This window comes from Capsicum annuum, chromosome 3 (assembly GCF_002878395.1).
Source record: "Capsicum annuum cultivar UCD-10X-F1 chromosome 3, UCD10Xv1.1, whole genome shotgun sequence".
Taxonomy (NCBI): domain Eukaryota; kingdom Viridiplantae; phylum Streptophyta; class Magnoliopsida; order Solanales; family Solanaceae; genus Capsicum; species Capsicum annuum.
This window is the reverse complement of record NC_061113.1, coordinates 242,125,538-242,153,134: the sequence shown is the minus strand read 5'-3', so window position 1 is coordinate 242,153,134 and position 27,597 is coordinate 242,125,538. Positions and strand designations below refer to the sequence as shown.

At 37.8% G+C, this 27,597-nt stretch overlaps 1 protein-coding gene and 1 pseudogene across 2 annotated transcripts; one reads left to right on the top strand and one right to left on the bottom strand.

Moving 5' to 3' along the window:
- LOC107862724 (polyglutamine-repeat protein pqn-41-like) lies at positions 1-26,857 on the bottom strand. Of its 2 annotated transcripts, none has more exons than XM_047409630.1 (6): positions 25,917-26,857; positions 24,192-25,171; positions 21,087-21,210; positions 16,257-16,381; positions 15,189-15,473; positions 1-14,772 (listed from the first exon to the last, which is right to left on the bottom strand). In XM_047409630.1, the coding sequence occupies exons 1-2, from the start codon at positions 26,277-26,279 to the stop codon at positions 24,194-24,196; spliced, it is 1,341 nt and encodes a 446-aa protein (XP_047265586.1). In that variant the 5' UTR covers positions 26,280-26,857; the 3' UTR covers positions 1-14,772; positions 15,189-15,473; positions 16,257-16,381; positions 21,087-21,210; positions 24,192-24,193. The 2 variants fall into 2 exon arrangements, with proteins under 2 accessions (XP_047265586.1, XP_047265585.1); XM_047409629.1 differs by having other exon boundaries at positions 15,189-15,419.
- Positions 2,951-3,888, top strand: LOC107862726 (annotated as a pseudogene).
- Positions 26,858-27,597: the final 740 nt, after the last annotated feature.

Genomic DNA, 27,597 nt, shown 5'->3' with positions numbered 1-27,597 from the left:
GGTTAGGGGGGGAGAGGGTCGGCTGGGCCTGCCTTTTCAATCAATCTCCGGCCGCTCAGTGCCGCTATTGGTGCGAGTTGTAAGGAGTCTTGGTCTCGAGTCAAGCTGGGGCGTCATTTCATTCTCGTAACGGGAATGAGTGCACCGTAAGACCAGACAAGTTGCTCCCTCGCCTCGCAGCGGCGGCATCTGTCTTTTAAGTTAAGTCATTTCCTAAGACGGCTCCAAGACCTTTGCAAGGAAGGGAAAGGAGGGAGAATAAGGGAAGGTGGCAAGTAGCTGATTGCACGCAGTGGAAGGGAAGGAGCCTAAATCGACCCCCTTCTTTTTTTCTTTGAAAAAAGCAGTAAGGAGTAAGGAGATTAAACTCTCGGATGAGACTAAGCAGCTACCGAGAATCCGAAGCCGGTTGCTAGCGGAAGTAGCGCGACAAAGAGCAAAGCGGAGCATTCACAAAGAAATGGTGTAAGCAGAAGGGAAGGCGCAACGGTTAGCGACTGCCCGAGGAGTGATCCCTCTCTTATTTTCCCTTTTTTAAGATAAGAAAAGAGACAATAAGCCCGTCAACATTGAAGCTTCCGCTTTTGGCAGCTGTTAGGCAAGTGATCTTACATTTTGTTTTACAAAACAAGAGTATAGAAGGTACTTTTGCAGACAAATACTATACAAACTATACAAGACATATTATTTCTAATACATCAAACCAAACAACGTACAGGAAATAATGCCAATATAACTCATACCAACTTTATTAATGCATGCATTACTAATACACCATATTGAACATTATTCTTATTCACTCTACCAAACGATCCCATAATTAAATAGTCACTATCCTTAACCGCCTTGAGCTGGAAGGCCCAAAACGCCTCCAACTATCGTTGTTCTTCCTGTTCCTTTTGTCGCTGTTGAAGGAGTTGGTAGTAAGGTGCCTATATCGCGTATCCGATCTCCGTTGCATTCTCCGCCAATTGTTGTTCCTATTGCTGCGGTTGAAGGTAGAAGTAGGGTACCTGTATTGGGTACTCAACTGTCGCCGCTGCATTCTCCGCCCATTTTTGCGATTTGTTCACCATTATGCTTTAGGTGAAGGACGATAATTTCTAAGGAGAAGATGGCCGAAAAACGGGTCGGAATGAAAATAGGTGATTGGAGAAAATTTTGATTTAAATTAAAATAAAATATATTCATGTATATGTTATTTAAAAGTATAGTTTTTCGGTACGTGCATCGCACGTGTATGCCAGTCATGTAATATTTAATTTTAAAAATTGGATTGACAAGATTGGTATATTTCATATTTGTTTTATCTTACATTTTGTTTTACAAAACTAGAGTGTAGAAGATATTTTTATAAAAATACTACTATAAAAACTTTACAAGACATATAATTTCTAATACAACAAAACCAAACAACGAATAGGAAATAATGCCAATATAACTAATACCAGCTTTACTAATGCATGCATTACTTATACACCATATTCAACATTATTCTTATAAACTCCACCAAACGACCCCCCTTAGTTAAATAGTCACTATCCTTACTCCTTGAGCTGGAAGGTCTAAAACGCCTCCAACTGTCGTCGTTCTTCCTGTACCCATTCCTTCTGCTGCTGCAGAAGGAGTTGGAAGTAAGGTACCTACATCGAGTATCCAGTCGCCGCCGCTGCATTTTCCACCGATTGTTCCTGTTGCTGCTGTTGAAGATGGTAGTAGGGTACCCACATTGGGTATCAAGCTGTTGCCGCTGCATTCTCATTCCATTGTTGCGATTTGTTCTCCATTATGCTTTCGACGAAAAATGATAATTTCTATGGAGAAGATGGCCGAAAAGCAGGTCGGGATGAAAATAAGTGATTTGGGCTAGATACATGTTGAGTTGTATAGAAGAATCATATTGGAGATAATTTTGATTTTAATAAGAATAAAACATATTTATGTATATATTATTTAGGATTATAGTTTTTTGGCACGTGCATTGCACGTGTATGCCAAGTCATGTAATATATAGTTCTGTAAAATAATTTTAACAATTGGGTTTGCAAGTCAGATTTTGTATTATTTTATATCTATTTTATCTTAACGAAGAGAGCAAAGTTAGTATAATTGATTTGTCTTTTTCATTTACCATGTTTTGTTCACCAAGTCATGTAATATTTAATTTTAACAATTGGGTTTACAAGTCAGATTGGTGTTATTTCGTATCTGTTTTATCTTACATTTTTATATTCAGTAATAATTTTACTTAAAATATTTATTTTATCCTTAATGAATTTATAGTCATCCTTAAAAAAGTGAGTGAAATTGCCAAAAATAGAGGGTGTATCCACTATATATAATGTTGTTGTTGCTGAAGGAGTTGGCAATAGGGTACCTACATCGGGTATCCAGTCGGTGTCGCTGCATTCTCTGCCAAATGTTGTTCCTGTATCTAAAGATGGTAGTAAGGTATCTGCATTGGGTACCCAGCTGTCGCCGCCGCATTCTCTGCATTCTCCACCGATTGTTGAGATTTGTTCTCCATTATGCTTTGGATGAAGGACAATAATTTTGATGGAGAAGATAGCAGTAAAACGGGTCGGGATGAAAATAGGTGATTTGGGCTAGATAACATGTTGAATTGTGTAGAAGAATCATATTGGAGAAAATTTTGATTTTAATAAGAATAAAATATATCCATGCATATGTTATTTAAGAGTACTAGCTTTTTGGCACGTGCATTGCACGTGTATGCCAGTCATGTTATATTTAATTTTAACAATTGGCTTTACAAGTCAGATTGATATTATTTCGTATCTGTTTTATCTTACATTTTTATATTCAGTAATAATTTTATTTTAAAATATCTATTTTATCCTTAATGAATTTATAGTCATCCTTAAAAAAGTGAGTGAAGTTGCAAAAATGGAGGTTGTATCCACTATATATAATGTTGATAATCTTGGAAATGCCGCTCTACTTGTTAAACCCTGTGCTCCTGTTTCCTTCATCATGTCTCATTTTTTTTGAATCTTCTGAATGTGAAAATGTGGAAGTTGCTTATGATTCTCCTCGTTCATATCAATGCTACGGTACTGATAAACGCCATAAAACGGATAACAAACCAGATCGTCTCAGCGCCTTACCAGACCCTCTCATCCTTCACATCCTCTCATCTTGCCAGATGAAAGATGTTATACAAACTGGAGTTTTGTCTAAAAGGTGGCGCCTTTTGTGGACTTCAGCACACAACTTATCTTTCACCCACTCTCCTGAATCAAATCGCGAAGTAACTGAATTTATAAAATCCATTGATGATACATTGATTCTCTCCTAAGCCTAGTAAATAGAATGAATTTTCGGTTGAGTCTCTTTAGCAACCGATTTGTTGACCATGTTAACAGATGGATGATTTTTGTGATGATTAAGTCTGTTGAGGTAGTGGATTTGAATCTGATGAGGACACGAGGTTTCGAAGAGGGTTATAGCTTACCACAACTTATGTATTCCAACGTGTGTTTACGTAAACTGAAGTTGTACAATTGTAATCTTGTACCAAAGGAGGGGATTAATTGGCCTGCTCTTAGGGTTTTAGCTCTTTGGTTTGTTAAATTGAGCTTAGAAGTCGTTGATGCGATCTGTTCTGGATGTCCTGGTTTGGAATCTCTCAAGTTTTGTATGTGTTTCGGCGTTTCCTGGTTTTTATATTAATTCTGAAAGTGTGAAGAAGTTGGTTATCGGGGGATACTTGCAACAAGAACATGAAGATAGCGACGACGATGACGATGATGATAAAGAGCTGACAATAATGTTACTTCGCTGGAGATTAGTGGATGTCTTCACAACAAAAATCCAGTTCTCCAGAATGTGCAAGCTCTAGTCGATGCTAAGCTATATTTTGGGTAGGGAAGACGATGAAAGTGACTTTAGGACAGAATAGTCTCTGAAGACAAAAATACAGCTAAGAAGATAAAAACATCGATCTGAAACGCATTATCATTAGCATTCAGAAAGTTTGAAGGTTTTAATGAAAGTTTTTAGGTGGAAAAGATGGCTGAAAAGCGGGTCACGATGAAAATAGGTGAGTTGGGCTGGATATACATGTTGGGTTGTGGAGAAGAATTATATTGGAGTAAATAATTAGAATAAAATATATTCATGTACACGTTATTTAAGATTATAGTTTTTTGGCACATGCATTGCACGTGTATGCCAAGTCATGTAATATATAGTTCTATAAAATAATTTTAACAATTGGGTTTGCAAGTCAGATTTTGTATTATTTTGTATCTATTTTATCTTAACGAAGAGAGCAAAGTTAGTATAATTGATTTGTCTTTTTCATTTACCACGTTTTGTTCACCAAGTTATTTTGCAACCAAACAATAGAAAAATCTTTGATTAAAACTTATATGCATCAAACTATTCTAGTGTTTGTACACATTCAATTAGTACAATAGAGTACTCGTTAAATTTACCCATAACATCCAAAACAACTCAAATCACACCAAGGAAAAGACCCCACAGAAAAGATCAATTTTAAATTCAATACTAACAATGGTACATTATTTTTAAAAAAAAAAAAAAAAAGAGAGATATGAAGCACCATGTCAATATATATTCCAACCAATGGTACATTTTTTTATTTTTTATTCCAACCAATGCTCTAGTACATTGCTTGAATTTTCAGAATGCATCTGTAACACCTCAATATATATTGAACAACTGAACTTACTGAAAGGTTCCATTATAGCAAGAAGTTTGCACCAAATAAATAAGAAAAGAGCAACTGCATTCGAAAGCCAGGACGCTTCTACCCATGCATTCATAACAACTCAGACCACACTTGGATAAAAAAAAACCATAGGAGAGAGTACCTGGGTGAGAAGCCCAGCAGGAGACAATAACCGTAAAATTAATAGTAGAATTGGTAGATAAAGCAGTATGTCCAAACCAATGCCCCAAGACATTGCTTAATTTCCAGAAAACATGACTTTCCCAAATCAGAGAACATATTAACTAAATGTACCTGACAGACCCCAAAAACGAAATTCAAATGCGATCAAACCGCGCCAAATTTCATAACTTGACCAATCATATCTGTAACTATCAAGCAGAACAGAAATAATCACAAATCTCCTCCATGACAAACCACAAAAAGAACTCTAGATGTGATCAAGCAGGCTAAATTCCATACTTTCACTAACCATATCTACAATTATTAAGCAGAAGAGAAATAATCACACGACTAAACCTCTCACCAGAGAAAACATTAATAACTTATTCAACACCTGCACTCATGCTAGAGTACCCGAACAATTCCTCTAAACCAATTGATCCAATTGCAAATGGGTAACCTATATCCCACCATGATGAGGAAAAATTACATCACAACCCACAAGAAGGAAGACATAATAAACAAGACATGGAAGGAAAAGAAAAATGTTAAGCTCAGAACCACAGCCAGGTCAATGAAAGACAACAGGAATTGTCCCTGTAAGTACTCCCCACTGCCATCTTTAAATGATATCCGACGCTAGACCACGAGACGAAACTTTTAAATTGTTCCTTTTAAAAATCAACAATTGTAAGTGGATCAATTGATCAAATTCTGTATACCTACTGTGAAATTTTCGCTTATTATAAGTGGCAGTCCAGAATGTTTCTTTCAATTACATAGTGGTTGAGGCAAGGTGATCCCACGTCACCTTTCCTATTTATCTTAGCAATGGAGGTCCATGATCAGAAAAGCAAGTGAGAATAGATGGATAAATGGTTTTCCTGCAAATGTCAGTAGTGGAAATAATATGCAGATGATTCCTCGGTATTTTGTGAAGCTGAAATAAGTCAATAATTCAGATCGGACACTCATCTATTTTTTAGGGAATTTCAAGACTCCATGTCAATTGGCATAACAGTAGTTTATACCCAGTCAACCAAATTACCAATATGGAGATAGTTGATGTCAATTTAGGGTGCCAAGTAGCATCCCTTCCAACTAAACATCTTGTTATGCCTCTTGGTGCTAAGAATAAAGAAGTGGAAGTATGGAATGAAGTGATGGAAAGAAGTGAGAGAAAGCTGACAAGATGGAAAAGCCAATAGCTGTCTTTAGGAGGCAGATTAACACTCATTAAATCAGTAATGGATGATCTCCCCACTTACATGATGAGTCTTTTCCCAATTCCAAGAAGCATAGAGAAGAAAATCAACAACTTAGGAGAGTCTTCTTATGGTAGGGAGATAAAGAGAAGCTTGGGTACAAATTAGTAAAATGGGATGAGGTGACTCTCAACAAAGCCCAGGATGGTATTGGGGTAAAGACGCTGAGCATGCAGAATGTGAGTTTGTTGAAGAAGTAGCTTTAGAGGTTCTATAATGACGACTTGTTTTTATGGAGAGGATTCATCTCCCAGAAGTATGTCTCCAAAATAATTGGTGCACTGATAAAGAAGCTGGAACTTTTGGGTGCTCTGTTTGAAAGACTATCAGAAGACTAAGGCCTCCTTTTAATTCCAATTTGTCATTCAAGATTGAGATGGGGTAAAAACTAGTTTCTGGAATGTAAACTGGATAGGAGACAGGAACCTGAAAACTTTATTCCCAGATCTATACATTCTAGCTTGCAATAGATGCTGGCAAAGATGTGGAGCCCTCAAGGTTGAAGCCTGAATTTTAGGAGGGCTCTAAATGACTGGGAGATTAGTAGAGTTGCAGGGCTCTTGCAGGTGTTGAATATATTCCCAGGTGTCTCAGAGGAACCAGATTGTCCAATATGTAAGTTGCACAACTAAGGAATTTCGACTGTGAAATCGTGTTACTGGAATATGAACTATAACCAAATAATGGGAATGGAGTGGCCATGGAAACTAATCTGAAAGATCAAAGGCCCTCATAAGGTGTCATGCTTCACATGGTTGGTGATCAGAAAAGCATGTTTAACCCATGAAGTGTTACACAGGAGAGGTACATAAATTTGCTCAAGGTGTAGTATGTGTGAAAAAGAGGCAGAGATTAACAACCACTTATTCCTACATTGCAAAACAGTTATAAATCGATGGGATATGTTCTTATATGTATTCTTGGGTTTAACTGGGTAGTGCCCAAAACTACTTCAGACATGCTCAAACAATGGGAAGGACGAGGTAGAAGAAGAAAATCAAAAGAGGACCGGTGGAAATGTATTCCAGCATGCATTGAGTGGTCACTTTGAATGGAAAGGAATGAAAGATCCCATGATGAGCAAGCTAGAAGCATTCAGAAGATCAAGATGTAAAGTCTGAGTTTGTTGTATTTTTGGTATAAACAAAATATGGTGGGGGAAGTAGAAAGTCTAGTTAACTTCATAGGCAAATTGTAAAGTTCTTTTTTTGGGGATTGATTCTGCATGATACCCCCTGGGGTTGAAAATCCCATCTCATCAGTCTTTTACCTAATGAATTTTTTGATAGGAATACAAAAGTTACCCGTTATAACGCCCCCGCAAACTGGTGGTGTCAACAACACCCAACTTGGGAAAATAGTGATGATTGGGCGTCGCAGCAGAGTTAGAGGCAACAAGGAAAGGTTGTGTGGCCATGAGAGGTGGGGCAAGTGATGCGGAAGAGGGTTGTACCATAGGGTTCTAGCACAAAGGTCCAGTGGGCTTATTTCGGTGCTAGTAAGTGATTATTGTGGATTGTGGTTAAGCGTTTAAAAGGGGAGATGGATGAACTGATGAGGCTGAACCATTCGGTTGAAGTGAACTGTGGCAGGAAACTAAATTTTGGATGGTGAAGGGAAGGGGCAGGGATGATGTTGGAGAAAGAGAAGAAGTATCAGACGAGGAAGAAACTGAATTACCTAACCCAGTAGTACCTGTTGAGGCAGAGGAGACGAGTGAATGCAGGCGTGTCCACAGGCTGCTGCACAATCTGAGTAGGAAACTCATAAGAATCATTTGAACTTTGAGTATTAACCCGTGGTTGTTCAGTTGAAAAAATTTCCCAAGATACATTTTTATTTTGTGTATTTTTCAACAACATACCAGTAAGTCCCACCTAGTGGGGTCTGAGAGGTAGAATGTACGCAGTCAATACCACTACCTCCGAAGAAGTAGAGAGGTTGTTTCCGATAGACCCGGCTAAAGACACAGAGACGGTATATAAGGTCGTAATAAACCATGAAACAAGATGAAATAACAGAAAAAGGCACCCACAAAGTAATATGATACACTAACACCCCGCAAGTACCCACCTCCCCCAACCCACCTAACTAGAGACTCCCTCTTATGTGCAAAGGCTTACAACTACTAGCTGGCTACCCCAAACCGAACCTAACTACTGGCTACAACTCACCCACACACACTAACCTACTAACCTGATTCGAGTTCTCCATACTTTCCTATCTAGAGCCATGTCCTCAGTAAGCTGTAACTGCTTCATGTCCTGTCTAATCACCTCTCTCCGATATTTCTTCAGCTTACCTCTACCAATCCAAAGTTAACCTCTCGCACCTCCGAACCGAGGCATCCGTTCCCCTCCTCATCACATGCCCAAACCATCTCAACCCCACTTCCCGCATCTTGTTCTCTACCGAGGCCACTCCCACCTTCGCCCGATTAATCCCATTCTTAACCCTGTCTTCCCTAATAAGCTCACACATCCAAAGCAATATTCTCATTTCCGCCACTTTCAACTTTTGAATGTGAGAGTTCTTAACTGGCCAACACTCTGCTCCATACAACATGACCGGACGGACTGCCACTCTATAAATTTGCTTTTAAGCTTGGGAGGCACTTTCTTATCACACAAAACTCCTGAGGCTAGCCTCTATTTCATCCTCCCTACCCCAATACGATGCGTGACATTCTCATCAATCTTTTCATTTCCCTGAATCATAGACCCAAGATACTTAAAACTATACTTCATACAAACAACCTACGAATCCAACTTCACTACCACCTCGTCCTCCCTTGTCACGTCGCTGAACTTACATTCCAAGTACTCCGTCTTGGTCCTGCGCAATCTGACCCTTTTGACTCCAAGGTTTGTCTCCAAACCTCCAATTTATCATTAACACCTCCTCGTCTCACTAATCAAAACTATACCATCCGCAAATAGCGTACACCACGGCACCTACGCCACCGGCACCCTCTAGCATCTAAGCATCTCCAAAGTACCTCCCTAGGGACTTTGTCGTATGCCTTCTCCAGGTCGATGAACACCATATATAAGTCCCTCTTTCCTCCCCATACATCTCCACTTGTCTCCACACAAGGTGAATTGCCTCAATCGTCGAGCGACCGGGCATAAATTTGTACTGATACTCCGAAAAAGACATGCTCCTCCTCAACCTCCGCTCAACCACTCTCTCCCAAATCTTCGTAGTGTGACTCAACAACTCAATGCCCATGTAGTTGTTGCAACTCTGAATGTCACCCTTGTTCTTGTATAAAGGGATCATCGTACTCCATCTCCAAGCCTCGAACATCTTCACAGTCCTGAAAATGCCATTAAACAATTAGGTCAACCACCTCAAACCTGCCCCGTCTGAATATATCCAAAAATCCACCAAGATCTCATCAGGCCCCACGCCCTACCCTTACGCATCCTCCGAGTAGCCTCAAAGACCTCATCCACCCTTATACATCTATAATAACCAAAATCATGACACCCCTCAGAGTTTTCAAACTCCTCTAACACAATGTCTTTGTCCCCATCATCATTAAAGAGCCTATGGAAATACAATTGCCATTTTCTCTTAATGTGAACGTCCTCCACCAGTACTTCGCCATCTTCCCCATAATGCACTTCACTTGGTCAAGGACACGAGCCTTCCGCTCCCTAGCCTTAGCAAACCTATACAACCTTTTCTTCCCGTCTCTCTCCTCTAAACCCGCATACAAGTTCTCAAAAGTTGTTGTCTTAGCTGTCGTAACCGCTAACTTAGCTTCCTTCCTAGCTAACCTGTATTCCTCCCTGTTCGTCCGTTTCTCCTCTTCATCCTTACTCTCAGTCAACTTAGCATACGTCACCTTCTTAGCCTCCACCTTCTTTTTAACCTTTTCGTTCCACCACCAGTCCCCTCGATGATGGCCAGGTCGTCCCCTCAAGACACCCAACGTCTCTCTAGCTATCTCCTTAGTAAAACTGGCAGCCCTATCCCACATACTATCAATGTCTCCCCTACACTCCCGCACCCCCATCGCTGCCAACCTCTCCCCCATCTCCAAAGTACTAGCTGGAGTCAAGCCACCCACCTAATTCTTGGTCGACCATCTCCACCTCTCCTCTTCTTGCCCTTCTTGATATCCACGTCCATCACCAGAAACCTATGCTAGGTCGCAAGATTCTCACCAGGAATGACCTTACAATCCTTACACAATGCTCTATCCCCCTTCTTAAGCAGCAAAAAGTCAATCTGAGTCTTGGTTGTGGTCCTCCTTCTTCGAGAAATTCAACTTCACTACCACCAATCCAAAGGTCCTCGCAAAATCCAAAAGAGCAACCCCTTCTTCATTCCTATCCCCGAAACCAAAGCCTCCATGCACATCGTCATAACCTCTCGGCAATGACACGATGTGCCCATTGAAATCCCCTGCTACGAAAATCTTCTCAGAGCTAGGAATGCCACTCACCACCTCGTCCAAAACCTCCCAAAATCTCTTCTTCTCCTCGTCCAAGCCTACCTAAGGCGCATAAGCCCTACAAACGTTCAGAGTAAACCCTTCAATGACCAACTTAATAGTCAGAAACCTATCACTAACCCTCTAAACCTCCACTACCTGCCCCCTAAGCTCTTCGTGTACTAAGATACCTACTCCATTCCGACGTCTCTCACTACCTGAGTACTACAACTTGTACCCGTCCACATCCCTAGCCTTAGAGCCTACCCACTTGGTCTCTTGGACACACGCGATATTAATTCTCCTCTTCTTAAGAATCTTTGCGAACTCTATGGACTTACCCTAAAGGATCCATATATTCCAGGACCCAAACCCCAACCTATCAACTCTCGTATCATGCTTACCCCGCACCCCATACCCCACAACTAACCCAACACCAGACCCCGACCCTAACCCCAGCCTCCCAGGACATGACCCTCGCCTACCATCCACCACGAAAGCCACCACTCCAACAAAAGCAAAAAATAACTCAAAAAACAGGCCAAATACCAAGAACAACAAACAATAGACACCAATACAAGGAAGTAGATAGACCACAACAAATTAAAAGTCAAGATAAAAGCGGAAAAAACATTTTCGAATGGGAACTGATTTCCCAAAAATAAGACGTCGCGAGATAAATATATTTGGGAGTTCAAGGATCAAAACATTGATGGCAGTACTGTTTATTCAAAAATTCTAAATAAACACATAGTATAGAATGGGGCTCTACTTCTTTTTTTGGCATATAACTTGAGCCATAACACAAACAACCAAATACTTTAATGGAGTCATACTTAGGGATAGTTTGAAACAAAATTTGAAAGGGGCTCTTATGCTGAAGATTAGGTGTAGTTAGCCTGTTTGTAAGAGAAACAACTTGTTGACAGGCAAAACTCCAAAAATGTAAGGGTAAAGGCGCTTGGTGCAGCAAGGTTTTAGCAGTTTCAATAACATGCAGGTGTCGTCTTTTGACTAGAGCAACTCGATGTGGAATACAAGGGGGTGACACTAAGTGTTCTGTGTCATGTGTTTTAAGATAGGACAGTAAACTTTGAAATTCGCCACCACCATCAGTGTAAAAGAATTGAATTTTCGTGTTGAACCTTCGTTCAAGCAATGGATGCAAAGCTTGATAAACTTCCAGTATTTCATTTTTTTTATTTTAAAGTGAACAACCACATGTATTTTGAGAATTGAGCAACAAATAAAACATAATATCTTTTTTTTTATCAATTGACAAAATCAAAGATTAACCCATAAATCGTTATAAAGGATTTACACGGGCTTATTACTTTGCAATGAATTTTCTGAGAAAGTCAACCTTGTGTTTTATTTGAATAACAAGAACTACAAATGGAACAAGCTTTAGGATCTACAATAGGAAGGGAAAAATTACTCAAGATAGTATTTAAAACATTGCATTGAAGAGAACGATGTGCACAACCCGGTGGCCACTCATATAACTCACCATATAACTCATCTTTATCCTGCCCACGAACTAGAGACGCCCCCATACTCAGATCTTTCAAAATATAATGGGAAGAGAAAAGGTCAATTCAGGAAATGATTATCAATGCAATACTTAGAAACAAAAATAATTTTTTATGATAGGGGAACATAAGGTATTGAGAAGTTTGAAATGATAATTTGATGCATTTATGTTAGCGTTACTGGTATGAGATATTGGAATGGTGTTACCATTGCCCATAGTTATCCCTTCAGTGCCGTGATAGTCATGTATAGTGGCTAGACTTTGAGCATCAGATGTAGTATGATGAGTGGCTCCACCATCCATGATCGAAGGGGTTTATTGAGGAGAAAAACAAGCAGCAAAGTTTGCCTGGACTTGCAGAAGGTCATGTGACTACGATCTGCAAACGGTAGACGAATGACTAATGTGATCTAGGGGTGTGCAAAAACCGAACCGATCGATAAACCAAACCGATAAAAATATTATTGGGCTATAAAAAAATTATTGGATTATTGTTCGGTTCGATTTTTTCTTATTGGGCTATTGGGTAAATCGATAACCAATAAGACTATACATACATACATACACGCACACACACATATATATGACTTATTATATATTTCTCTTAATTTCTCTTTAATTTCTACAAATCAACAAACTTATTATTTCAATTATACAAACTCTTAATTTCTCCTAACAACACTTAGTTCAAACTTGAAGATTCTTGTAAATTAAAACACATCATGTAGGATTTTTAATTGCAACTAATAATCGATTTTTTTCAATGTTAGTTACGACTATTTCTATTTTATCAGTATTTTCTTATTGGTTAAATCGAAAATCGAACCGTTAAAGACTGAAAAACCGATAAAAAATATCTTATTGGTTTAGCATATTTAAAAATCAAAAATCGATAAACCGAACCGATAATATGTAGAATCGAACCGACCGATACACACCCTTAATGTGATCACAAAGTTGGCAGCGAAGGTGTTTGTCAGAGGGCTGCTGGTGGTTGTTTCTACGTGGGTGTTAAGCTCACCATTGTTGATTGTTGGCAGGAGTGTTCTCACCTGGACGATTGCTAGAGTAAGAAGGAGTTGAGCTTGTCTTTTGTGCTAAAGCAGCCGTAATAGGAGTTGATAGAGGCTTCTTGGCTTCCTTATGTTGTAAGAAAAGCTCATAATCTAGAAGCTTTTCGTAAAGCTCTTCACAGGATATAGGAGAATCCCGTGCACGAATGGCAGCAGAGAGTTCTCGAAATTCAGATCCAAGTGCATGAGAATTTTAACAGTGAGTTCTGGTTTTGATACCAGTGCACCAATAGTTGCAAGTTCATCACAAAGTGAACGAACTTGATGAAGGTAATACGTGACTTGACGAGAGTCTTTAGTAAGGCGTGCCAATCAGTCTAACAGGCTAAAATTCCTGTTTCAGATTTGTTTACATATGCAATATGCAAAGCATCCCAGGCAAGTTTGGCGGGGACTGCAATAGCAAAATTGGCGTAAGTGTAGGATAATCGGAAGCTAAGATAGCATTTTGAATTAACTGATCTTGGTTATACCAAGGAAGAAACTCAGGATTATCAGCATCTTGATTGTTTTGAGAGATGGTGCGAATAGGAGCAGGGATGGAGCCATCGAGATGCCCATAAAGATTGTGACCATGAATAAGCATTGAAACTTGAGCTTTCCACAGCGAGAAATTGTGACTGCCGGTTAATTTTATGGGCAGTTGGGTAACAGGATTAAACTGCACAACAGTATCGGCGTTATCGACTCCATCGGCATTGGCCACAGAAGTATTAGGGGCCATTTGGACGAGTAAGAAGGAAAAAAAAAGGATCAACTCATGGGAGTACTTAGAAGTGCTCCGATACCATAAAGAGGCAAAATCAGAAGATGGGAAAATAGTTATCGTCTTTATTGATTGTATGGCAGGTATATAAAGAATTTGCACAAGATCTATATCAGCCATGATAGACTTGGAAAAGGATAATGACTATCCAATAGAGCCTAAATAAGAGGAGAAGGTCCAAACAAATTCCTCAGAATTAGGACTACAAAAATAGAACTCTACAGCAGTAAGGTGTCTTGCATCAACCGTACCGAGTAGGCGCGACAACTTTGTACCTGGAATCAAAGAATATAAGCATCTTGACAAAATAACAGCAGCTCATACTCTTGTGGCATCAAAAGCAAAAAAGTAAACCATCTTAACATATAAGTTCCAGCGACTGCAAGCAGAGAAAGCAAGGCTTAGTAATGACTGCAAGAGGAATTCTATCTAACCACAAGAAAATTGATCAGATTCAGACATGAAAAGCAAGACAGAGAGGAGGAGGAGAAGGAGGGGGGGGGAAGAGATAACTATTCTATTCTAGAAGCAGACAGAAGAAAGCACCAAAATACATCTTGCAAGAAGTATGATTCAATACCTGAAATTGTTTATTTTGCATTTTGCTTAGATAGTTGACCGAATAGAATGTTCAAAGCTGTCTCACTGGAGCGTGCAGCTTGCGTAGCTGTGGTGGCATAGGGCTGCATGATACAGTGGCACGAAAAGCAATTCTCACCGAGTAATGGCATAGGGCTGCATACTACAGTGGCAGAAATGCATCTTCATTTCTGAACTTTTTCTCCAATTATGTGCCGAAATCTATAAGGAACTGGTCAAACAATCATGGGAAACCGACAAACTGAATTACCAAACTTTTGAAGACCTAAATTACAGTGGCACCAAAAGCAATTCTCACCGTCATTCAAGTTTCTCTAAGCACATAAATAGTAACTGAATATGCCATGAAACCACGGATGCATCTCTTCATGCTCATTTCATGCATGAAGTACCATTTGTACAAATAAGTTAATTTTACATATTACTCGTGTGATCTATTTTTCAGATCTAAAAAGATCCTCAAGCCAAACTTTTTAGGGTGGGCTATATGAATTCTCTGTATTAATTATTTTCTACGAAACCAAAGTAAAATTCGACAGCACGCAGACAGAAGAGATAACTATTCTATTCTAGAAGCAAACAGAAGGGAGCACCAAAATACATCTTGCAAGAAGTATGATTCAATACCTGAAATTGTTTATTTTGCATTTTGCTTAGATAGTTGACCGAATAGAATGTTCAAAGCTGTCTCACTGGAGTGTGCAGCTTGCGTAGCTGTAGTGGCATAGGGCTGCATGATACAGTGGCATGAAAAGCAATTCTCACCGAGTAATGGCATAGGGCTGCATACTACAGTGGCAGAAATGCATCTTCATTTCTGAACTTTTTCTCCAATTATGTGACGAAATCTATAGAGAACTGGTCAAACAATCATGGGAAACCGACAAACTGCATTACCAAACTTTTGAAGACCTAAATTACAGTGGCACCAAAAGCAATTCTCACCGTCATTCAAGTTTCTCTAAGCACATAAATAGTAACTGAATATGCCATGAAACCACAGATGCATCTCTTCATGCTCATTTCATGCATGAAGTACCATTTGTACAAATAAGTTAATTTTACATATTACTCATGTAATCTATTTTTCAGATCTAAAAAGATCCTCAAGCCAAACTTTTTAGGGTGGGCTATGTGAATTCTCTATATTAATTATTTTCTACGAAACTAAAGTAAAATTTGACAGCTTCAAGAGACATCTTAAATCTTCATTCTTAAACCATTCTAATCCAATAAGTAAAAGGTGCCAATTATAATTCTGAAAATTTACTTCCTTTTATAGAAGTTACAAATTTGAGATAGACACTTCAAACGGAACTTTTTTCTTCTTTGAAAAAACATTCACCACAAAATCTAGAACAGAACCTTACAATCAAAGCTTCAAAAAACGAAAATATCAATCAATAAATAGAGTTTAAAGATGTATTATGAAAAGTAACTATATAAAGATTTTAAAGCCTTGATTCAACATAGCAGAAGTGAATTAAGCAAGATAATGAAATAACTCTAACTAAAAAGTGATCTAGCAACACAAATTAAAAATAAAAAGGAAGGGTTATATATATATAACATGTACATATAAACCAATGCAGAAATCATCTTCTTCAATAGAACAAATGCAGAAAACAGTTTCAGCAATCCGAATGAAGCCATGCATGAAAACAAAGCAGAAGCATTTGATTAAAAATAGTTTACCTGCAAAAGGAAGCAATGGTGAACAGCATAGAGAGAGTTGCTGCTGAATTTCCACCCAAAACAATTTCCACTTCTAGCTATATAGAGTATTGATCAATTCAGAATTTCGACAACCCTAGAGGAATCTGCAATTTTGGCAGGTAAAACAGTTCATTAAAAAAAGAGAAAAAATAGGAGAAAAGGCTTTCTTTTCCTGAATGAAAAGTAATCTTTTCAGGTTTGGCCCGGCCCTATTTATTTTGACCTTTTATAGCTGCGGGGAGAGGGGAAGTATGGGTTAAACCTTTACCATGATTAATTTTAAACCATAATTCAACTTTCCAACTTTTTATTATTTGGAGAAGATAAATTTTAAAAAAGATATTTTGGAGTTTATAAATTAATTGTTTGTTCCTTGCTAATTGAATTCCTGACTATATTATAATTCCTCAAATAGATAGGAATTCACATTTTGACTTCATCGTAATATCTAAGATCTATTTCAAATTTAGTTAACTTTGCCTTTCTTACTACTCCCTACGTCTTCTTTTCGTATCAGATTCTGGAGATTCTCTTTCATTGCTTCATCATCATTAGTACTGAGATTAATGAGTTGATAGAGATGAAGATGAAGAAATAGTGTACTGTCCTCCTTTTGAGCTTTCGGAATGTTGTTAGCTTTCCTTTTTTGTTTTCTTTTTGCTTTTTGTTATTTTTACCTGTTTCCAGGTTGGGTTTGGGGCCTTGACCTGGTTTTGGGTTCAGTTTGTACGTCTTTCTTTTTGGTTAATAAAAAGGCCTATGGGGCCCTATGCCTTTAATTTAAAAAAAAAAAAAAAATACTCCCTACGTTTCAATTTGATTGCCTTACTTTCCTTTTTATTCCGTTTAAAAAGAATATCTTTCCTTTTTTGGAAATCTTTAGCTTGAACAATTTAAGACCACAAGATTCGTTTGAACAATTTAAAACCACAAGATTCGAAAGTGTTTTACTTTCCTAAACTCCGTGTCTAGTCAAAATTAGACTAACAAAATGAAGCAGAGGGAGTAAGAGAAAGCAAGTAAATAAGGCAAAAAAATTTATTTATGAAGTGTTTCCTTTTTACACCTTTTTCAAGAATGAAGTTCTTGGTTTTCATTTACCTTAACTTTTTCAGCCACAAACTGACAATATAGTTGGCACTAAGTTCATGATTAAGAATCTGGTTTAAAGTTTTAATGACTGAGATATATCAGTTGTAAACTATCTCTTACAACTTAATTGTCTTTATCTGAACCTTTCCAGTTGTGTGACCGAAAAAATAGTCTTTGGGGAAACCTCCTATATCTTCACATTCCTTGCTATTTTTCTTCGGTCTTTTAAATCAACATCCTGAGAAAAGAGTTTTGAATTTCTGACTACAATTAAACTTCCTTGAATAGATAGGAATTCATATTGACTTCATAATATCTAAAATCTATTTCAGATTTAGTTAACTTTGACTTTAGGACTAAAAGAACACAAGTAAATAAGGAAAAAAATTTAGCGTTGAAGATTTTGATTCATGGTCTTCCGGTGAAGGTGCAAATACTAATTATACTTCCTTGAATAGATAGCAATTCATATGTGACTTGCAGCATAATATCTAAAATTTATTTCAGATTTAGATAACTTTGATTTTCTTACTAAACGAACGCAAGTATGGAAAAAAATTTAGTGTTGAAGATTTTGATTCTTTATTTTTCGGTGAGGATGCAAATATTAATATTCAGATCACCATCTACTAACTTCCTTCTCTATTTTTTGAATATAAAATTGAAAATACCATTTATGGCATTTTTCCTTTTCCTCCTTTTTCAAGAACGAATTCCTTAATTTTCATTTATTTTATCTTTTTCAACTAACATAGTGACAATGAAGTTAGCACTAAGTTGATGATTCAGAATCTAGTATAAAGTTTTAATGTCTCATCTATGATTTAGCCATGATTTAGCACTAAGGAACATCGCTGTATATCAGACTGAAAATGACTTTTTCACTCAGATACCGTCCTAAAAATAAAAGTTGGACTCAAAACTATGAGTTACCACTTGTTGTCTTTATCTGATCCTTTCCGGTCTATGTAATCACTTGACTAACAAAATATTGTCTTATGCAAAACCTCTTACACTGCTTAATGCTAAAGCTGAGATCTCTTTACATTCACCAAGAAAGGACAAAAGCAGATAAAGCTTGTAAGGAAGAGAAGGAACAAATATGTTCTCCATTCCTTCAAAAAATATTAATGTACGACAAAATAGAGATCATGACATATGACCAAGAATTGCATATGACTGTAAAGGTGGAAAATGGGAGGGTTGGGTCAAATTCGGGCGCATCAAAATGGGTCAAAGCAATTATTGGGTCCCCGCCAAAAATGGTTGGGTCAAGATGGGTCAAACAACAGGTCATAAACCAATATCTCCCCTCTTTCAGAACATATCACTGTTGTTAGAAGAAACTCATTGACGTTTTGCATTTGGGGAACTGGTAATATGTATTAGAGTGTACCCGCGTCTATGATTCAATGACTTGTCCATGCCAATGTGATTTAATCTAACTAATTAGACTAATTGTGCCATCTAAGCTTACCAAAAAAATTTGGCCTGATTTAGTTATGTTGAAATTGCACAAATGATGGAAACAGCCTTTCTACTTCATCAGAGGTAGAGGTATGGACTGCGTACATCTTACCCCCCAGACCCCACTAAGTGGGAATACACTGGGTTTGTTGTTGTTGTTGTTGTTGAAATTGCACAAATGATGGAAGAAACAAAATCATAATTACCCTAGTCACCAAATTTATTTCAGATTTAGTTAACTTTGATTTTCTTATTAAATGAACGCAAGTAAGTTAAAAGGGCAGCCCAGTGCACTCAAGCTACCGCTATGCGCAGTGTCCAGGGAAGGGCCCCACCACAAGGGTATATCGTATGCAACCTTACCTTGCATTTCTGCCAGAGGCTGTTTCCAAAGCTTGAACGCGTGACCTTCTGATCACATGGCAGCAACTTTACTAGTTACTCCAAGGCTCCCCTTCGAAACAAACGAAGTATGGAAAGAATTTTTTTTTTTTATTCTTTATTTTTCGGTGAAGGTGCAAATACTAATATTCAGATCACCATCTACTAACTTCCTTCTCTATTTTTTGAATATAAAATTGAAAATACCATTTATGGCGTTTTTCTTTTTCCTCCTTTTTCAAGAACGAATTCCTTAATTTTTATTTACTTCAACTTTTTCAACTAAAATAGTGACAATGAAGTTAGCACTAAGTTGATGATTAAGAATCTAGTATAAAGTTTTAATGTCTCATCTATGATTTAGCCATGTTTTGCTATTGCGGAGTTGCGATATATACATTAAGTATAATATTCCTTGCTAAATTTTCTTCCGTCTTCTAAATCACATCCTGGAATGTTTTTTGAATTTCTGCCTTCCTTGAATGGATAGGAATTTATTACAGATTTACTTAACTTTGACTTTCTTACTAAAAGAACGCAACTAAATAAGGAAAAAAATTTAGAGTTGAAGATTTTGGTTCTTGGTTTTTTGGTGAAGGTGCAAATACTAACTTCCTTTTCTATATTTTGAATATCAAATTGGAAATATTATTTATGACGGTTGTCCTTTTCCTCCTTTTTCAAGAATGAAGTTCGTATTTTACATTTACCTTAACCTTTCCAACCGACATAGTGACAATGAAGTTAGCACTGAGTTGATGACTAAGAATCTGGTGTAAAGTTTTATTGACTGATAAGATTTAGTCATGCTGTTGATACTGCTGAACAGAGACTTGTATTACTCAGTGCTTCTGCACTAATATTAAAGGTCTAAGACTTCAATTTTGCAGAAAACAAATTGAACTCTGATTTGTGTCATCTGGTTGACCTAAAAGCTGGAAGGAACATCGCTGTGTATCAGACTGAAAATGACTTTTTCACTCAGATACCTTCCTAAAAATAAAAATTGGACTCAAAACTATGAGTTACCGCTTGATGTCTTTATCTGATCCTTTTCGGTCTATGTAATCACTTGACTAACAAAATATTGTCTTGTGCAAAACCTCTTACACTGCTTAATGCTAAAGCTGACATCTCTTTTACATTCACCAAGAAATGACAAAAGCAGATAAAGCTTGTAAGGAAGAGAAGGAACAAATATGTTCTCCATTCCTTCAAAAAATATTAATGTACGACAAAATAGAGATCGTGACATATGACCAAGAATTGCATATGACTGTAAGGGTGGAAAATGGGCGGGTTGGGTCAAATTCGGGCGCATCAAAACGGGTCAAAGCAATTATTGGGTCAAGAGCCAAACCCGCCAAAAATGGTTAGGTCAAGATGGGTCAAACAACAGGTCATAAACCAATATCTCCCCTCTTTCAGAGCATATCACAGTTGTAACAACGAAGAAACTCATTGATGTATTAGAGTGCACCCGCGTTTATGATTCAATGACTTATCCATGCCAATGTGATTTAATCTAGCTAATTAGACTAACTGTGCCATCCAAGCTTACCAAAAAAATTTGTCCGGATTTAGTTATGTTGAAATTGCATAAATGATGGAAGTAACAGAATCATAATTACCCTAGTCACCAAATTCCGCATCTACATCATTGATCACTAGGCACACTAATCATCCCATAGTCAAAACACTCAAGGTCAGAAAGAGAACTGATTAGAGTAACAATCCACAATTGTTATGCGAGAAGTAAGGTAAGTTTACCATAACACAACCAGAACACCATAAGCATTCTGATAAACTACACAAGTTTATACAAACGAAACGACTAAAGGATTCAAGTTATTACAGTTAAGCCAGTACCATGGACAGTAGAATTAAGCTGCATTCACATTCGAGAGGACCTGTAGCATGAGTAACTAAGAGCTATCGTTGTGGCATCAAGCATTTGATCAGCAGCAAACATGATCTTCCACTGCAGCAAGATCTATTAGAAAAGTAGTACAAAGAATTACTAATTGATCCATATGAATGAGAAATCAGTTTTGCATCTCAAACAGAACCATATGAAGAAACTCCTGTAAACAAATACTAAATAGATAAATTAGCCGCTTTCCATTGCAAGTGCAACAATATCAAGAAACTACAACCCATAAACAGATAACTGTGGAGTAAGTTTCTTTTTTCGAGACTACATATTTAACGATAGCAATCATGTCATGTAAGTACCACGACATGCCACAAATGAGTGAAATAACATGAATACAAGCATATTAATGAATAGGGGTTGAATAAATAGGGCAATGGATAGAGGCTGTCGCAAGGATAAGTTCAGCATCTAAGAAAAGAAAGCACAAGGACAGTGCAAAGTCACCATGAACTAGCTAACAAGACTATACGCAATCAGTATCAGATCTCCCAATGCATTTTCTCTATCAAATAATAAAATGACATACATGAATTTACAGAGCAATTAGATCAAGCATGCACATGACACACATCAGAATATGGCTAAGAATCACATTTGAACTCCAAATGTGATGGTTGCTGAGATATTTGGCAACCTAAACTGCATTCACGTTTATGCTGCTCACACCTGATTTTTGGCATTTGCAACTCAACATCCTATTCCTACATTAACATTACTAAGCATGATTGTGTCAGAGCCAACATTCGACGGGTACCTACTAGATTAACATAGTTCTCCATCCTCTACAACCGTGATGGAGATAAGTACTAGAAATAATCCATCCTCTTCAATTTCCTTTTATTTTCTTCCCCTTCCTCTTCATTCAAATAGACTAGCCCTAAAAAGAAGAGGGATCAAAGAGGAAAAAAATAAAGTTGGATTTAAAGAATTTAATCTACCCGACCATCAACCTCTCTACTTCTTCGGAGGTAGCGGTATGGACTACGTACATCTTACCCTCCTCAGACCCCACTTTGTGGGAACACACTGGGTTTGTTGTTGTTGTTGTTGTTGAATCTACCCGACTATGAGAATCAAACTGATTAATATTATATTTATCTTCTGGAAGACACTGAAGTAACCCTAAATCATTTTCCAAATGAAAACAAGATAAATATAAACGTTGATCATCCATTAACTATATATAATGTCAGTTGAGCAAGTGGTTGAAGTAACCCTAGTTAAGTTTTCAATTAAAACAAAGAAAGAAAACTAAGTTTGGAACATCCGAACACATATAGCTCAAATCTAAAATTGGTCTATAATTTTTTATTTGCTTATCTAGGGTTTTTGGACCTGACAATCGAATGAATCAAAAAATAGATGACAGGATGAAACATGAGTTACATGTCACTGCCTAAACCTTTTTGTTGAGCGAAATTAAGCTGTTGAAGTAACATCTTAGGTATGATGAGAACTTAATCACCGAAAAGAAAGTCACTTCAAAGTTTTCATCACCATAGTAGCATATAATTTAGGCAAGATGGTTTGTTCTCTGAAAGTCAAATATAACATCCACTCAACAACAACAACAAACCCAGTGCAATCCTACAAGTAGGGTCATCAGAGATAGGATGTATGCAGACTTATCCTACCTTTGCGGGTTAGAGAGGTTGCTTTTGGGAATCCCACAACTACTTCCACTCACACCCTAAAACCGCATCATAAGATGGTGAATGTTTTTGTTACTCTAGCTTCATTGAGAATCCAAAGTGGAAAACCCTTACTGACACGATTGCAGGAAACATATAGATGTACCTCTAGTCTTCTAACATGAAGAGAAAGCCATTGACGCGTTAACTGCTCATGCAAAGTGTCAAATCTCTGGTACCATAGCTGTCCTGGTTTCTCTATCTTGGCATTCACGCAAACGACAAAAAAGGAGAAAATAAATGGTTACAACTAACCAAATCCAACTATCCTAGTTGTTCGGACTTGCTCTGGATTTACTATCCAATACAACATACATTAAGTCGACGGGGTTGGTAACAAATTTAATCCCACTTTACCTACCGACCACGTGTTCAATAGACATTAGTATGACCAATAATTACTTGTTGAACAAGCATGTGGAATACATAAAAAACTATAAGAGTTGGAAACACTTTCTGTACTTCGCAACATCGATAAAGACATCAGATATCACTTATCAGTTATTTCTTATGATACTAGGTAATGGCTACGGATGACACATCCCAAGCATGCATGTATAATCATTGCATTGGTAAGAAAATTGAAACTTATGTTTTGGCTTTATCTTGGCATCAACACCAGTAGTGGAAAAAGCTTGTAATTTCCTAGTAAGAGAATCCATCATTAACTTCTTTATAGTACAGAGTATCAAACAAATGTGCGAAAGTACATCGATCTGTTGTCTAAATTTGCATACCCACAAAATCCAGATATGCCAAATCATTTTCTCCACTAATGCAAAATATAGAAGAAGTGACTGATAAAAGTGTAGACTCTCGACTGTACATTCAACTCCTATCTCCATACATCAATGTGAGCTGCAGAAAAGGTTCGTCTTTTTATAAGTGATGCACAAAATTATACAAGTACTTTACTCGAGTTTAGTTAAGATTGCCATAAATGCAAGTCTTGCTTAGATAACATTCCTTTTGAGAAGATGGTCTATCAAAAACCACCCCGCTACCCCTTAGTTATACAAGTACTTCACTCGAGTTTAGTTAAGAATGCCATAAATGCAAGTCCTGCTTAGATAACATTCCTTTTGAGCGGACGGTCTATCAAAAACCGCCCCTCTACCCCCTTCCTACCATCCCGAGGCATGTTGTTGTTGCCGTAAATGCAAGAAGACAAACATATAAAAAGCGAAGATATTTGTAGCTACCATCTGATTGAATGAAACTAAAAAAAGAACAAACTTTGTAATTTTAATAACAAAACTAGTTTAACTACTCAGGAAAAAAGAAGAAAGTTACCACATTTAACGAAAATGGAATAAAGCAATTTGACCAATTTTATTGCAAGGATACCTTTAATCATCGACATTACCCTGTGCACTGCTCTCTCCACTAGCAATGGTCTTATCCTCAGCAACCTGCCACGCCTGAGGCTGGGCATAGACAGATGGGTAAACCCTAGGCTTAGCAGTACTTCTAATCATCACCTCAGATGGAGCAGTCTGCCCCATGGGTGGATTGAAGTTCTGAATACCACTTGACGCAGTCCCTCTAATCATCACCTCAGATGGAGCAGTCTGCCCCATGGGTGGATGGGCGTTCTGAACATCACTTGATGTGGAGCCAAGCATGCTGGGCCCAAAACCAGCACCCTCTTCCCTGATCTCATCCTTATGAACAATGTCAACAAGGAAATCAAAAAGCTCAGTCCGCTCAATCGCCTTGGCGACATCCTTCTTCTGCACCATCCGTCGTTTATTCTCCTCCGTGTTAAGCCACGAGTGGAGAGTAAGTTCCTGTATGAACATTTCACATGCTTTCACCATCAACATTGGTGCTTCCCCGGAGACCTTGCAAACATCCTCGTTATCTTTCATCAACCTCTTGACACGAGCAAGCGGAAGTTTGTTGTTCTTGAAATTGTTCGTCTCGTTAATTTCCTTGAGCTGACACGCCCAAAATGCTTCCAACTTCTGTTGCTGTTCCTGTTCTTTTTGATGATGATGATGCTGCTGAAGGAGTTGGTTGTAGGGAACCTGCAGTGGGTACCCAGCGGCAGCGGCCGCCGCCACTGAATTCTCCCCTAGTTGTTGTTCCTGCTGCTGCTGCAGGACATGGTAGTAGGGTACCACCATTGGATACCCAGCCGCAGCTGCATTCTCTTCCAACCGCTGTTCTTGTTGTTGCTGCTGAAGGAGCTGGTAGTAGGGTACCTGCAGTGGGTACCCAGTTGCCGCTGCCACCGCCGCAGCAGCAGCTGCATTCTCTGCCAACGGCTGTTCCTGCTCCTGTTGCTGCTGCTGCTGCTGCTGAAGGAGCTGGTAGTAGGGTACCTGCAGTTAGGAGTGAAATCCGATATTTGGTTAGGTTTGGTTTGGTTTTGAATTTTAAAAAATCGATACTAATTTGGTTTGGTTTGGTTTTACTCTAAAATAATCGACAAAATAACCAAACCAAACCGATATATATATATATATATATATATATAAATTATTCATAAATACAATATAAATATTTGTTACAATTTATATTTTAATCATGATTTAACTGTAGTCGTAACACATCCAGTCATATGTCTTCACCCAATTGATAGTACTTATGAGATTCTAAGTGAATTTAGCACTTTGAATGACAAATGATACTAATTGTGAAAATAATATCTTGTTGTATGTTGAAATTTACAGCTGACATTAATTAAACTATAGACAATTACTAGTTTTAATTTTCTTTTTGAACCTTATTGAGCAATAAGTTTATTTGTTCACTTTTTTGGGTTTATCATATCATTCTGTTAAATGTAGTTATTCCATGGCTTTATCGAAGTATAACACCGAGTTGATATCTTAGTTTCAAGGTTGAAATACAACACTCGGTTGACATCTTATATGTTAGATTGGATTTTTTTAAAAGAAATTTCAACTTTTATCATTAGCTAAAGTAATAAACCGAAAAAAACAAACCGAACCGAACTAAACCAACGAGAACCAAACCAACGGTTAGTTTTTTGTTTGGTTTGGTTTTAGAAATTTAAAAAACTAGGTTTGGTTTCGAACAGTAACGGACCCATGAACACCCTACCTGCAGTGGGTACCCAGATTCCGCCGCCACCTCTACACTCCCCACCGATTGTTGTTCCAGTTGTTGCTGCTGTTGCTGGAGTTGGTAGTAGGGTACTTGCAGTGGGTACCCAGCTGCCGCCGCCGCCGCTGCATTCACCGCCGCCGCCGCCGCCGCCGCCGCCGACTGCTGTTCCCGTTGCTGCTGCCGCTGAAGGATATGGTGATAGGGTACCTGCATTGGGTACCCCGCCGCCGCTGCCCCCGCAGCATTCACCGCCGATTGCTGCTCCTCCGGCTGTTGGAGATGGTAATGGGGTACCTGCATTGGGTACCCACCTCCGGCCACTGCATTCTCCGACGAGTTTTTCGATGTGTTCTTCATTGAGCTTTCAACGAATGGGTGACAAAAACGAGGTTAACAAACACAGAGAGTGAGAAATGGGTGTGTTGAGCTTCTGTTCATACTCACTATTTGTAACAAACTCCATTTGCACTATTTCTAACAAACTCCATTTGCACTGTTTCTAACAAATTCCATTTGTACATATGAGCGATTAAACGGAGGAGTGAGGTCCACCATCCTCGGTAACGGACGGAACCTCGTTTCTTTGTAAGCGTAGCCGGTGGAATCATCTGAGTAAAAAAACGCCTCAGCCACATCCATTTTTTTGTGATTGTCGAAAACGACAACTTCTCAACAGCCAAAATCATGAATTGAACTGAAAAGCAGGTTCAATTCAACTGCTATAAAGAGACGATCCAAATATAATAACGTCAATAACGTAAATGCTGGTAACCTAATAGTCTGTAAAGGCAAAATAATAGCTAATAAGATAAAATGTTGAACCGAAAGGCATTAGCATTTGAAAGATTTGAGTGTAAGTGGTTTTAACGAGGTGGAGACGATGATAATGAAAACAGGTCGGGTGAAAATGGGTGAGTTGGGTTGGTGTGCGTATACGTATGTATGTTGGGTTGGGGTAGAAGAATTATATTGTAAAAAAAAAATTGTTAGAATAAAAATATAATAAGATTTAAAAAAAATAATTAGTGATGTATTTTATTCTTTCACTTTGAATTTATTTATCATATTTTAATCTTACATAATTATTAAAAAAGTAATTATTTGTATAGTAAATTTATCATATTATTTCTATTAATTGATGTTTAAAGGGTGTTTGAATTAGTTTATTTTAAAATAATTTAATTTTTAAGTATTTTTTACTTTTAAAGATATTTGGCAAAAATAGAAAGTATTTTTACACATTTAACAATACGCAAGTACATACAAAAAGAAAAGGCCAAGTGGTTGCTATAGTAGTTTTGGCTTTTAGTTTTTGCTAAATTTATTTGGCACGGAAAAATAGACATCTATGACACGGTAAAAATTTATATATACCCGATATATACATCAAATTAATTTTTTTTATCATAATTATGTAATTAAATTAAGTAAAATATATATTGATTAATCATGGTTAAGTAACATCAATTTTAAATTCAAATACATGGCATGCAAGTATTGGCTTGGTATATACACCGGGTGCGTATAAGTTTTTTTCCGCTATGACACTGTCTTTGTAGTATTTTTATAATTAACTTGTCAACTAAGGATGGATTAGTAACTTCATAAATTTTTATGACTCAAAGATACCCTTTAAATTTTAAAATACTTTACCGAAACAACAAACTACTCTCTC